This window comes from Plectropomus leopardus, chromosome 20 (genome assembly GCF_026936395.1).
Source record: "Plectropomus leopardus strain MGB_pleo_1.0 chromosome 20, ASM2693639v1, whole genome shotgun sequence".
Classification (NCBI taxonomy): Eukaryota; Metazoa; Chordata; class Actinopteri; order Perciformes; family Serranidae; genus Plectropomus; species Plectropomus leopardus.
Window position 1 is genome coordinate 16,255,351 of NC_142195.1, and position 14,599 is coordinate 16,269,949.

At 39.0% G+C, this 14,599-nt stretch overlaps 1 protein-coding gene and 2 long non-coding RNA genes across 9 annotated transcripts in view; 2 read left to right on the top strand and 1 right to left on the bottom strand.

Moving 5' to 3' along the window:
* The first annotated feature begins 349 nt into the window (after nt 1–349).
* Nucleotides 350–7,618, top strand: stard7 (StAR related lipid transfer domain containing 7). Its single transcript, XM_042509662.2, has 8 exons — nt 350–1,269; nt 2,763–2,926; nt 3,085–3,134; nt 3,639–3,749; nt 4,596–4,678; nt 4,786–4,885; nt 4,982–5,066; nt 5,368–7,618. Exons 1-8 carry the CDS (start codon nt 815–817, stop codon nt 5,544–5,546), a joined length of 1,227 nt encoding a protein of 408 aa, XP_042365596.1. The 5' UTR covers nt 350–814; the 3' UTR covers nt 5,547–7,618.
* A 3,010-nt stretch (nt 7,619–10,628) lies between these two features.
* LOC148186200 (uncharacterized) lies at nt 10,629–14,219 on the top strand. Of its 3 annotated transcripts, none has more exons than XR_015775211.1 (5): nt 10,629–11,209; nt 12,179–12,351; nt 12,551–12,605; nt 12,773–12,859; nt 14,084–14,219. It is a non-coding gene; the product is annotated as an uncharacterized LOC148186200 (long non-coding RNA). The 3 variants fall into 3 exon arrangements; XR_015775212.1 differs by having other exon boundaries at nt 12,805–12,859; XR_015775213.1 differs by lacking the exon at nt 12,773–12,859 and having other exon boundaries at nt 14,084–14,153.
* LOC121939165 (uncharacterized) overlaps nt 13,905–14,599 on the bottom strand; it is a 32,593-nt gene continuing 31,898 nt past the window's right edge. For 4 of the 5 annotated variants that reach the window (XR_015775206.1, XR_015775207.1, XR_015775208.1 and 1 more), the window contains exons 4-5: nt 14,382–14,440; nt 13,905–14,265 (exon numbers count right to left, since the gene is read on the bottom strand). This is a non-coding gene — a long non-coding RNA (uncharacterized LOC121939165). The remainder of the gene's footprint in view (nt 14,266–14,381; nt 14,441–14,599) is intronic. The other variant, XR_015775209.1, reaches the window with a different exon arrangement.

The following is a 14,599-nucleotide window of genomic DNA, read 5'->3' on the forward strand; positions in this document are numbered from 1 at the left end:
GTGAAGGCACGATACTTGTGACTTTGGGTTTAAATAACACCGCTGGAGGGCGACTACCAACCATTTTCAGTATGGATTCAGCTTCTGTAGACGCTGATCCATGACCAGCTTTGACACTTGCCTCCTCCTTTAAAATCGCAGCTAAGTCTGATCCCAGTTCATCGAAGCAACTGGAAACTGGGGAGCTCTGGTTGGAGCTGGACAAGCGCACATGCTAGTGCCCGTGAAGCTAAATTTAAGACGGACTCCCACTGACACCAATCATATTTGTTCTAGAACAACAGCCATCCAATGAACGCCCGCTATACACTTTGTGAGGCGGGACTTCCGAGTAGGCGTGTAGGAGTAGGAAGAGGAGGCGTTAATACATCCATGGGTCAAATGCATGCACTGCAAGAGTTTGTATAACGCGAGGCAGTCTTTTGGAAAGATACACAGGTAGACGATTGTGTGTGAGTTGCAGTAGACGATATAGTTAACAGTGTTTTTATTAGACTTTGGATTGAGAAATAAGTGCGGCGGTGTTGGGTGTGGTTTGTCCGTGTCGCACTAGTAGGCAGTTGACAGATAACGTTAGCTAAATGCTAACGCTACATGTCGCGTGTTCAGCTCGTTAACGTCAACTAACGTTACAGCCAGAGTAAAAATATGACTTTTGCTCACCAAAAGTCGTTATTATAATCTGTGTTAAAGGAAATTCATGGTTCGTCTCCGCAGACATTTAACTTTGGCTGCTAAGTTAGTTAGTTAGCTAGCTAGCTGCTGCACTTTGCGGGCATTGATTTCGTCTTTGGGTGTCACGGTCACAGCTGTCATGTTTCACTCCGTGCCCCGGCGTCCGATCTGCGAGATCGGTGTAAACACAATGAGGCTTCAAAGCAGCTCGTCATTTAGGCGGACTGTCCAGGAGGGCAGAGGGAGGCTTGAGAGGGTCCCATGGCTGGGCAGGAACATGGGCCTGCTGTTGTCCTGGCTCCAGAGGGCAGGTGTCGGTTCAAGTGAGGCCGCTCGATCGGGCCAAAAGAGGAAGGGTTTGCTGTCCATATTTGCGGACCACTGCAGCTTTGTGACCGGTCAGAGGCTCCGGCGGGCTTGCCAGATCGGTGAGCTTTACTCCAACCTGTACTCCGAGCGGACCAGGTGGACCCTGGTTGGTAACATATGGCGCAGGTTCCAGAGCAAGCACGCCCACAATGGGAAACTCGTCGCGGCCCTGGCTGGGGTCTTCATGTGGGATAATGACAAGATCCAAGATGAGGAGATGCGCAGGTTTGAAAACTTTCTGTAAATTCACACATTGTTGCATTCGTGCTGAGACATACTCTTGAATTACACATTACAAGTACACATTACAGGTGTAAACAAATGACAAACACAGAGGGTCCCTGAATAGTTTGAGTATAAAAGTGATGTGAATTAACGCTATGGCCCATGTTCAACTAATCTCACTTAGCTAAGCGGTAGGATAAACTTTATTTGTCTTGGGCAAAAGAGCTGAGTGCAGCTGCAGAATACTCAATAAAACAGAAATTGAACATACCCTATAAAAGGAAACACATCATATGAAGAATATTGCTTCTGAATTAAATTATGGAGTTGAACATATGTACAAGAGAATAAATAACTGTAGAACTACAAAAACTGTGGACCATTAAACTACAAAATTATACATGCTACAAAAAACTCCACAGTCATTTTCCTAAGGCCTCCTTACCCTGCTCTCTGAAACACTACACAGTCAAGATTTGACTGGTTGTTTTTTTTTTAATAATGTTATTGATGTTGGGATAAAGGAGAGCTTAAAACACTTATTTCTGCTTGTCCTAAAACATCTATCTGATGGTAAAAGGTAATATTCATCATACACAATATGCGTTGGGTCCTTTAAAATCCTTGACTACTGTTTTTTCATGTAGTCTGAAGGGGTTGTTGTTCTTTCTTACCCATCACTTTTACTGCAATTTTTTACCAGACTGGCAATTTTGTTTCTAAGTCCTACAGGAGATCTTGGATGAACATGTGAAACAGCTATCACCATCAGAGCTAGGGTTGCCAATTGTAAGCACTTCCTTTTATTAATTATTGATAAAAGTAATAGTCAGTTATTCGTTATTTGATATCAACATAAAAACTTTGCTTAATTCAAACAAAATCAAATGTGTTTTTCCTTGATCAAAACTCACTGCAACATTCTGCATACTTTACACATTGATTGATTACATTTTGCATGGTAGATGAAATTCTTAATAGATTTATCAATAACAGATTATTTTGTTATCATCCTTAATCAGAACCACAAATGTGGGAATATCCTCAGGAGAAATTGTGTTCATTCTAACTATAGAGCTTGTACAATCTATGTAAAGGATCACTGATGCCGTTATGGCCACTCAACACCTAACTTAGACATTTAAAATAGATTTCCCCGCTATTTGTGTTTGCAGTGCAGGATTACATATTGAAATGACTGTGAATCTGAAAACTGTATCGTCAGTGATGTGGAAATTTGACTTTTGCTTCACTATAACACGTGCGCACGACATGCACAAAAATCTGCATTCACCATAGCACATCCCATAAAAAACATACATAAAACAACATATAGGCCATGTGAAATCAGAAATACAAAACGCTATAAAAAGTCTTGGCAATACAAATACAAGTCCAAGCAAATATAACCACAAAAAGCACAAACCGTCATCTGTAATGCAAACTGTGCAGTATGCTTAACAACCGCTCCTGTTGTTTGCATCAATTTGAAGGTGTGGACTCGAGCTACAGGCACTGGAGGCTGTAAAATGTCTAAACACAGGTTCAGGTACAGTGGCTGGACAGCTGGAGCCTGGCTGGGAAGTTGTGATGGAAAAGAAGGGCTTCAAAGTGTGGAAGCGTCCTATTCCGAACAGTCACCTTTACGAATACAAAGGTCAGCTGGATCACAATCTCCCCTGTGTGACAGAACGCTGATAAAGCACACATATACATTTCCCTGTGCTTTGAGTTTCTTTTCCTTGTACTTTTGTTATGGTGATATTGGTGTGATTTGTTTAAAGAGAGAATTTTTTTTTTTTTTTTTTGTTGCAGTGTTGGGATCCTATAACGATGTCACCCCAAGGCAGTTCTTTAATGTACAGGTACGGACATTTCAAATCTTATGTGCCATTAGTAATAAGTCAGTCCCAACTAATGTAACGATGAATTGGAGTAAATAATTCATACTGCTGACATACTGGATTTCAAAAAGAGAAACATCATGAGGGAGGGAAGACTGGCACGCTAATTCCTTATCAAGGTTATGTGAGTGCAGCAATGTCCTCACTGAAGTCTGACGCATGAACCATGGGAAATCTTTGCATACCAATCACAATCATGCAAGTGAGGCCAACTAATAATGGCAGTAATTTGTTTGAAGATTTGATATATTCGTAGCAGTGGCCCACTCACCTGTGTCCATTCTTTCATTAACTGTGTTTATGGTATATCTGTGGCGTCTTGTTTTGCATTTCCATTACCTAGCTGCTCTTGCACAACTGACATGTTTGCACTGCTGTTGTGCAGCACAAAAGCACCCTGACTACTCACTCTATGTGCTATTTTAGGCACCTTACCCTTGACTTGTACCTTCCCCTTTCCCCCAGTTGGATACAGAGTACAGGAAGAAGTGGGATTCCTTGGTTATCAAGCTTGAAGTCGTGGACAGAGATGCCAGTACAGGCTCTGAAGTTGTGCACTGGGCCACACACTTTCCTGTGAGTTTGTGTTTATTTGCTATTATGCCCAAAGGGGAAGTTGTTTGTCCTACATAATGTGTGTGTACACAGAACTCTTTCCTTCTTTGTTCGTTTTATAAGCAAAGTATGATTGATCTTTGCTTATCATGTGGTTTAAGAGAAACTTGTATATATTTTTCAACCCGGACTCTTATTTTACTGTGTCTAAGTGACTAATAGAAACACTTTTTTTAAAAATTTGTCCAGTATTGAGGGACACCGCTGCAGCCGCAAGAAGGCTGCAATGTAATCTTTGTGGCTTGTGTGTCCACTTAAAGCTTATTTTTACCCCGACGTGCTCACATTGTTGTTATTAGTGTCTGGCAACATTATGGAAAAGACCTACAGAGAACTAAAATGTTTTTCTGTACCTTTTGTTTGTTGTCAGTTGGTGTGTTGTTGTCTTCCTGACACAGCTCAACTTGTAAGACTTTAGAACAAAACTCCTCGAGAGAGAAATGGTTGGACACAATAACAAAACAGACCGACTAAAGCAAAAAGTAAACTATATGAGGGAAACCAACGGGGACAATCTGATCCTATCAGTGGCACAAACAAAAACCTTTATTGATGCACATTGACTGTTCACCATTACCCCAAAGAATTAAACTGTAGCCCGCGTTGTGGCTGCGGGCTATAGCAATACTGAATCAGTTTCAAACAATGTTCTTCTGATTTGTTACTTTGACACAAAAACATGGAAAAATCCAGACTGAAAAACAGGAGAGTTCCCCCTTTAAAGCAACTACCAGCCCAGTTTAATATATTCATCAGTTATTTTAGAACGTCAGCTGTGATTTAATCTCGTTTAATCTCCCCTCACAGTATCCCATGTACTCGAGGGACTATGTGTATGTGCGCCGCTATGATGTTGATGTAGAAAACAACCTGATGGTCCTGGTATCCAGGTGGGATTTCAAAGTTAATATTTTAAATATGCTTTGGTTTTTGATACGTTACTAAATCAGGAACTCGTCTCTGTCCTTTTTTTAAATCTTTAAATTCTGTTTTATAGAGCCGTGCAGCATCCCAGAGTCCCAGAAACTCAGGAATTTGTGAGAGTCCATTCATACCAGTCAAAGATGGTCATCCGCCCTCACAAATCCTTCGATGAGGTTTGTAGTAAATGTGTTGGTGCACAAATTAATGTAACTTGCTTCCAGGGTCTTTTGTTTTGAAGTCTGTGAGTTTGAGTGTGTGTTTCTTTGCAGAATGGATTTGATTACCTTCTGACATACAGTGATGACCCTCAGACTGTCTTCCCCCGTTACTGTGTGAGCTGGATGGTGTCAAGCGGTGAGCTCTTTTCACTGTTTGAAACTGCTTAAATAATTTTTTTGATGATCATATTTCATAATTGATTAATTGCTTTTTTAGTCAACCAATAGTCCCCAAACCAACAATATTATATTTAAAATGACATTGTGAAGCTGGAACCTGCAAATGTTTAGCATCTTCTCTTGTTACTACTTTTAAATTGATGTGCATTTTTATACTTCGTGAGTGCATTTCTTTCCTCACAAACATTTTAGGTTTTTCCACTGAGTATGCAAATTATACTCTGTTAATAAGGAGGCTTTCCCTCTGCACCCGACAGGAATGCCTGATTTTCTGGAGAAGTTGCATACTGCTGCCTTGAGGGCCAAGAACTTGGAAGTGGGGATCTTCGACTACGCAGGTGTCATTAAATCCAGCGATACCAACCGCCAGCCGAGCCAGGAACGCCTCAGCGGAGAAAAGCCACACACAGGTGGTCCTGGACAGATTTACGCTTGAGATGGATATTTTATAGACCAGAGGTTCTTTTGGTCTGTTTTTCACTCGCACTCAAAAAACTACATCAAATACAAATACACAGTCTGTCCATCCGTAGACATGGTAATTCTGGTTGTATATGAGATGTCACAAGAACAATGGACTGTATTGACGACAGCTGACCAATGTGCTGTTGGGGAAAATGATGCCATAGAAGGCATAAGCACCATCTTTGCATAGCAGGGGAATTTGACGTGGCATTTTTTGACGCCTTGGTCAGGACGCATCTTTGGAACTGTTGGTAAGATCAGGCCAAAATTCCTAATTGTAGAGATGCTTTTGCCAAAACGCAGTTTCCATTTTACCGTTTTATGTCTTGTCTTCCAGTATTTGACAAGGCTTGACTGTAAAGGCTGTTCAGATCGCGTGCAGCCGCTTTACTGTAATAGTGTCTGTGGTGTGATTTCAGCCAGATGTGGGAACATTTGTGCCGTTCTGGACGCTGAAACACAAAACTTCTGCGCTGACAGATGAAGAATTGGGGAATACTTTTTACCACCTTTCTTCTTGGGTATAAAGAAACTGGTTCCCTGTTTGCTTGCAGCGTGAGTGATTGATCTTTACGTGTCTTCATGGGATGGATTTAAAAAAACTAATGTTGCCATTATTGGAAAATATGTCCAAAGAATTGCAAACGAAAGCTCTTGACCTTTTTGTTTTGGGGATGGCCATTGTTTTGCCATCAGCACAGTTGAGGTCTCACACTGTTCATCTCCCCGTGTTTGTGTGGTTTCAGAAACTGCCAGCGTTGACAAAACAGCCTTCTGAAGATAAACCAGTCCTTCAGCATTTGGGGCATAGTGTCTTATAACAACCACATAAATCCTCAGCTCAAAGGTACTAATGCACTTCAGTTTTCACTAGCAAGGCAACCCTACACAGACACAGTTCAACAAACCAATGCCCCTTTTTACCACGTGTGCCACATCACAATCTACATTTCATATGAGTTCAGAAAAAAATAGTTGTCCCATTTCAGCTGAGAAATGATTTTGTCATCCTGGTGTCCACAACAGTTGTAGCAGACATCCCTGAAGTTTGTTCTGTTGGAGCTATGGGTGTTTGTGTTTTCTTTGTATTTTCTTTGTGTTACTGTAGATCCTGTACATTCATAAAACCGCTGCCTGAATCCTGGAAATCCCTGTTATTATGAGTACAGCAAGCTCTGTAACATGTTTGTCCTGCATTGTGATTCTTCGTTTTTTGTTATTAATGTTGATCCTACTGAAACTCTATAACTCCATACATCTAAATCATCCTTCTTGCTTTTCTAATGAACTTATTGCAGGGGTGTTATGAATGTACAAAGACATCCACATTATGTGGAATAAAACATCGCCTAATAAAGTACACTGTTTACAGCCTGACATCCTGGCGCAAATATTTAAAAATTAATGTGTTTAAAACATCTTATTGTGTACTTAACTGTCATATTTGTTGTAGGAGGTACATCAGAGTGAATCAGCTGCAGTAGCTGTCTCAAGATAAAGCAGTATAGTGGCATCCACTTTTGTGAAGGTCCCACATGTATGAGTGTCCAAGATTAACTTGTCCCCACTGTGTCAATGTGTATAAATGTATTTTGTGAAGCATCTCCAGCTATTTGATAAAAAAAATTTCAGTGTAGGTTGTGAGATACAAACATGATGAGGGAGGAAATGAAATGCTTGTCTTTGATATTTATCTCCTGTGTGCTCAAATGAAGCTGTGAGACTTAAAAGAGATCATAATAACCCAGTCAAACATTATGCATCATTTGCTAATATTCAGCTTGTGAATGTAACATGTTTAATGCTCTGTTATTTGTAGACACCTGTGTGCTACCTGCAGTAGTCTAAAGGAGTTGCCACATACTGTTTTCGTTTTTTTTTTCTTTTTTGCAGGCAGTAAAACATTTGTAGAACATCATAAGAATTACTTTAGGAACAGAGATGTTGTGCGGATGTTAGCTGGCGCACTTGTTACCCAGTGATTTCAAGAGTGATTGAAATGGAAGAGGGACTAATCAGATTAAATAAACACCTTCATGTGTATCTATCTATGTTCAGACGCTGATTGCAGAGCATGCTTGGTTTTCACCTTGTGTCGGTAGAGAAAGGAGTGATTAGCATTGTTTTTGTGCGAGGCAGCCGTCGTACTCCAGTCTAATTGAATAATCTGTAAACCTATATACTACCTGTCTGGGCATAAGGTCAGCGACAGACTGCAGTGAGGATTTACTGAAGCGCTGTGTGCTCAACTGATCAGTTAGATGCAAAACTGGGAAAAAAACTGAAGCTGTGACCCAAACTCACTCCTCACAGTAATTCGTTTCAGTATGTACCGTATTTTTATTATCGTAGTATTCTGTTTCAGCAGTTAGTACACAAAAATGTCAATATACCATAATTTCACAAAGACCAAGGCAGTAATAATAATAATATATTTGTGGGGGTTAACATTCCCCTCCCCAATATATGGATAAAATAAACAAAAAAGATTTGTTAATCTATGAAAGGCACCCATGCATTGCTGTGTGAAATAATCACTAGCAAATGTCAAAACAGTAGTGAGGAGAAGCCCTGAAACTTCTCCTTGTTACAATTCATTCATTCATTCATTCAGTGTTCATTGTTCAGGAGGTTTTAACTGGGAGACAAATTATCCACAGTGGTCTCTTTCGCTCCAAAAGTTAAAAAAAAAAAAACAGCCCAGGTGAATGATACCAGTAAAGACATGTAATAAAGCAAACTGAAGTTAAGATTAAGCATTTCTCCTATAGGATAAGATAGAAAGGAGTCAAAGTACATAAAATGATAAAAATGTTATGAGAAACTCATAGTACAGTATGTGCTGAATATGTCCCAACAAAATGTCAAAGTATAGTAAAGTAAAAAAAAAGTCATAGTCTTAGATACAATTAAAATGTCCAAAAAATAATGTGCAATAAAAAATGTCAAAGTATAGTATGCAATTAAACTTAAATGAAAAAGACTTATTATAATATGTGATGGGAAATATTGTGAAAAACGTCAGTATGGTGTATAATAAAAATGTCAACAAAGTCATAGTATGGTAAAAACAAACATAAAATAGTCACAGTATAGTATTTATTTATTTATTTATTTACATTGGATCCCCATTAGTTGTTATCATAGCAACAACTATTCTTCCTGGGCTCCACACAAACAGGACAAGACATACAAGATTAATCAAATATACATTAGTAATACATACAGTATACATTAGCATTATATGATGAAATGTCATAACAAATGTCATAGCTTACTATGGGATGAAAAAAGTCAGAATACACTAAATGATCAAATTATCAGAACAACTTTCAGTATGGTATGTGATAAAAATGTAATGGACAAATATCCTTGTATTAAAAAAGTCAAAACGCACAGTACACACAAGTGTGTGATGAAAAAGTGATGACATTATGTGGTGAAAATGTAAAGAGAAAAAAATCAGGACCTTTTTATGCTGCTTTGGATGACATACTATACTATGACTTTTTTAGTGCTGTTTTCAAAGACAGTATACCAGGAACTTTGTATGCGATTTTGGACGAAATACTATACTAAACACCAGACGCGTTTTTTTCCCTTCTTGCCATTAAAACGCACGTAATTATTTTATTTTATTCATTCGTATGTAAGTCGATTTTTCCAAGTTTCGCACCCTTTCTGCACGAGAGAAAAGATGAGGGGTTTTAGGTATATGGTAGTAGATCTGAGTGAGTCGGGTTGCAGAGCTCGGGTGAATCCATCAGGGGGCAGTAATGCAACTCAAGGGACGCAAACTGCCGTAAAACCCACAGAAGAAGAAGTCAAATTCAAAAACATTCAGAATGGCGCAGCGTTTGTTTGTTTTCGTGTCGGAGAGCCGGTTTTTTTTACAATAAAATAGGAAAAAAGACGAAGATAATGACCTCAAGGACAACGTGTGAGGAGACATAGCGTCGGAGCTGCAGTATGAGCATGGTGTGTGCATAATCAAACGTTTTCGATGCCTAAACAGTCTTTGTTAAAACGATGCTAACGATAGCCTCCATGAAGCTAACCTCCTAGCTAACCTCGTCGTTATCTAAAGTCGCTTTTTTAAAGTTGTGTGAGGAGTTTTTAGTAGTTACAAACCAAGAGAGGGGTCCGCCTGCAGGCCCCCACTGTGAAGTCAGTTCCTGTGCAGGAAATAACACAAAAGATATGACATAAATGCACTGTAAAATTCAAAATTAATTGTATCGACACTTAAGGACAGTTTTTAAAAAAAATTAATCGTAACTTATTAGTCAACAATGTAACATGAAAACCATTAGTCTTCATGTGTAGATTTTACAGAGATTTTTTTTACTGAGATTTTGCCTTTTTCTGTTAGTGGGTTATCATACTTACATGCCGTGTTGATTTATTCGGTAAAAATGGGACATAAACTCCATCCATACAGCATAGCGACATCATGGAATAATGGTTTTCATGTTTCATTGTTGAAAAATTAAGTAAAGATTAATCAAAGAAAACATTGCTTCTACCGTAAGTGTCTATACGATTTTATTTAGCTTTTCTCCCGCGCATTTATTTTGTACTTTTTGTGTTATTTCCTGTTCTGACAGTGGAGGTGACTTGAGAGCGGAGCCGTGGATCCTGCAGGCAGACACTCTTGCAGATAGACTATAAATTCAGTGCTGTATGTTTATGAATTAGCTGCTATTTATTACCCATTATATGCACAAAGCCAGCATAGGATGTATTTATTATTTTAAACAACAGTCTAAACTACGCGTTTGTGTATCATCAGAGCTAAACATAATCATATTTGCAGTGTTGACCAGCTACAGCAGAAACGTTTTTTTTTATTTTATTATTTTTTAAAAAAACTTTTCAGTTGATGAAGTAAAGAAGCTGTGGAAAAGTCTGAGGGACACCTGTGAGAAAGAAGAGAGGTGCAGAGTGATCAGGCATATGCCATGCAGAAGGATAGATGGAAGTTTATGGAGGCAATGGCTTTTTTTTTTTTAAATTTTTTTTTAGCTCAATCAGCGTCTTTCAGGAGGTATGCTGTAAACCTTTTAACATAATTGTAAAAATAAAATGCTTGAATATTAAAAATGCTGAAAGTGATCTTAGCAATCCTGATTGGAGAATATAGCATCTACAAAGAGGGCCTGAGTTTTTTCTGTGTCCATTAATGCAATGTTTCCCTACTGTTTCACATTAAAAGAAATCCAGATGCTCTTGCTTTTTGGTAAAAGAGTCACCTCTCATTCCACCACTGTAGTTTATCCCAACAAAGACTCTTAAAACCTTACAATATAATTTCTCTGCAAGGCAAAATACTAATCGTGGTTTTGTGCAGCACCCAAAACAATGTTGATAGTGAGGAGGAGCAGGAGGAAGATGCAGGGCCAACAGAGCAGGAGCCTGATGTGGTGCTGGAGCTCCCAGGACAGCCAAGGCAAAGAGGAAGGCCAGTGACAGCATGCTGGAGGAGTATTTGAGGAAGAAGGAAGCTGGAGAAGCAGAACGAAAGAAAGCGAGAGCACAGCAGAGGGATGATGTCACTGCGGTAAGGCGCCTTCCCCCAGAAAGGTAATCATGGGTCAAAGATGCAGGAGTGGTGCCATGAGGCAGAGTTCAGAGGTGTGTATTCCCAGCATCACCAACATTTACTTTTCTGTCGGTGTTTTGCCATAATTAAAATATGTATTTCATATTTATTGTTCTACTAATGTTTTTCTCTGAATTTATTGTCCTAATTTATTAAATAAAATCCGATTGCAACATTAACATGTTTACATTTGACTCAATAACAAATGGTAAGGCAAGGCACACAGCTTTTTATTATTTATATTTATTTATGTTTACAAATCATATTTAATAGTTCATACATTTCAAGGCTGGTAAATATATCACATATATAGAGAAATGTTACATACACACACATATAATACACAGAGTTAAGCGATACTGTACAAAGGGTTGTTCTTTTTATAACATCTGTAAATTTAAAACTAGAATGAACATAAGATAAACTGCTGGGGAGCTGAAATACTGGGAAGGTCTCTGCAGATGCCCTGCTCCCCCACAGGCTCCGTCACTGTTGCTGCCAAAGCCACCGATATCCACAGCAAGAAATCTGTAATCCGATTTAAAATAATAATGTTTAATTCATTATAAAGGTTCGGCTTAAACTAGAGGCCACCCCCTCAATATGGATAAATGTTCAAGTGTATGGTATTGTGTTTGTTTGTTTGTAACACAACTGTCACAGTTTTCCCTGCCAAGAACTTAGTTGATTATCAGCCTGTCTGATTTTCTGTCTGTTTTCAACAGACATCACTGCAGATACTGAATTTTCCATGTCAGCACCATATGACCTTAATATCAATAGAGCAGACAGTTATATCAGCTGATATGTTACTTTATTTTTGCCATAAAATATCTTGTGGCTGTAGATTCACAGTCTGTGTCTAGATACACGTTAGACACAGACTGTGATATTGCAGGACAAATTAAAGCACGTAAAATTGAGTGATATATGTTTTGGCTGATAAATCAGGTGAAGAGGTTTTGAAACATTTAGGGAGTACTGACGTGTTTTTTTTTCAGGGCATTTTGCCTTTATTCAAAAGACAGTTAAAGAGAGAGAGGAACGGTGGGAGAGAGAGCCGAGAACAGCATGTAGCAGAACGCCGAAGGCTGGTCTCGAACCCGGCCGATGCAAAAGAGCTCATGATCACTAGGTGGATGCTTTGCCGGTGAGCCACGGAGTCAGCAGTAAGGTGAGTGGTCATATGTATATATATATATACATCAGTATCATGCCCTTCTCTGATCATTACGCATATTTTTACACGGATTTTTATGTATATACGCATAAAAATCCGACAAGTTTGTCTGCTTTTCTCCTGTATTATCATACACTGAATACTGAATTTTCTCTGCCAAGAACTTACTTGATTATTGGCCGTCGTTTATCAGTCAGTTTTCGACAGACGTGGATGCTTTGCTGGTGAGCCACGGAGTCAGCAGTAAGGTGAGTGGTCATATGTATATATATATATACATCAGTATCATGCCCTTCTCTGATCATTACGCATATTTTTACACGGATTTTTATGTATATACGCATAAAAATCCGACAAGTTTGTCTGCTTTTCTCCTGTATTATCATACACTGAATACTGAATTTTCTCTGCCAAGAACTTAGTTGATTATTGGCCGTCATTTATCAGTCAGTTTTCGACAGACGTGGATGCTTTGCTGGTGAGCCACGGAGTCAGCAGTAAGGTGAGTGGTCATATGTATATATATATATACATCAGTATCATGCCCTTCTCTGATCATTACGCATATTTTTACACGGATTTTTATGTATATACGCATAAAAATCCGACAAGTTTGTCTGCTTTTCTCCTGTATTATCATACACTGAATACTGAATTTTCTCTGCCAAGAACTTACTTGATTATTGGCCGTCATTTATCAGTCAGTTTTCGACAGACGTCACTGCCGATACTGATTTTATCCTGGAAAAAAACGGAGCTGATTATCGGCTGGACTGATCTATCGGTCGAGTTTTCGCGGGATACTGAATTTTTCCATTTCAACGCCGTATGACACTTATATCAGCAGAGCAGACAGACACATCAGCCAATGTTTTATTTTATGTATTTAAAGTAAATAAATACATCATTTGGCAGTAGATTCATCCCGTTTAGACACTAATTGTGATATCGCAGAACAAATTAAGGCCATAAAGTTAAGTGATCTATCATTTTGGCCCAAAAATAGGGTGAAGAGGTCCCAAAACAGGTATATCAGCTAATGTTTTATTTCATTTATTTAAAATAAATAAACATATCATTTGGCTGTAGATTGATACAGTTTAAGACACTAATTGTGATATTGCAGAACAAGTTAAGGCAGTAAAATTAAGTGATATATCGTTTTGACCCAAAAATAGGGTGAAGTGGTCCCAAAACAGGTAAAACCAGTATCGGCAGTGACGTCTGTCGAATTTAAAGAAATATCGGCCGGACTCATATATCAGTCAACTTTTCACGGGATACTGAATTTTCCATGTGACTCTTATATCAGAAGAGCAGACAGATATATCAGCAGATATTTTATGTTATTTATGCAATAAAATATCATTTGGCTATAGATTCATGCAGTTTGGGCATGTGATATTGCAGAACAAATGTTTTGCCTCTCCCATTAATATTACTATAATAAAAATAATAATTTATTATTATTATTATTCAGTCACTAACAATACCTCTCACAATATCAGTTCATTGAGGAAAAAAGACATTTTCCAGGAACATATTGAAAATGGTAGTTTTATTTTAAAAAAACAGCAACATAGCAGAGTTGTTTTTATTACATGAGATGCTTGAAATGTCTCTTTGCTGCTTTGGGGTCGCATACAGTCGGTGCCGGTCTGTCTGAGGGTGGCCCAGTACGCAGCCTTTTGTGGTGTGTCGCTAAATATTTTGGGTTCTCTTCCAGTCTTTCCTGAAGAACAGCACGTAGTTCAGAGAGCTCCTGGCTTCTAAAGGATGGCGGCGTCACAATCCGCAGCTTTCCTGTCAGCTGTGCCGTCGTCCTCATCTGATGTCCTGTCTATGGTGATCCCTCTCCAAACATCGATTTCTTCTTTGGCCGAGACAGCTCTCCTCGCTCCCAGCAGCCTATAACACAAGTAATACTATCAGTACTGCTCTATGGTGTTAACACAACACACGGCCGATACACATTTTTGATCCATTTCAGCACAGAGCATTCAGCTTTTAGCTTTAAATCTTACCCTTGCATCGGCTCATGGCGCCTGTCGTTTCACTCAGTTTTGGAGACGCCGCAGTTTCCCTAAAACAGAAAAAAACAACATCAAAGACACTCTGGTCAACAAATTGCCTATATCCGGACTTAAGCGGAAGGCATAGACTTGCTACTCTGTTATTTTTGGGTATGTTTCCATGTAAACAAACACACGTTTAGAGGGGCCGTAGGGGTCGGGTGCAGTGT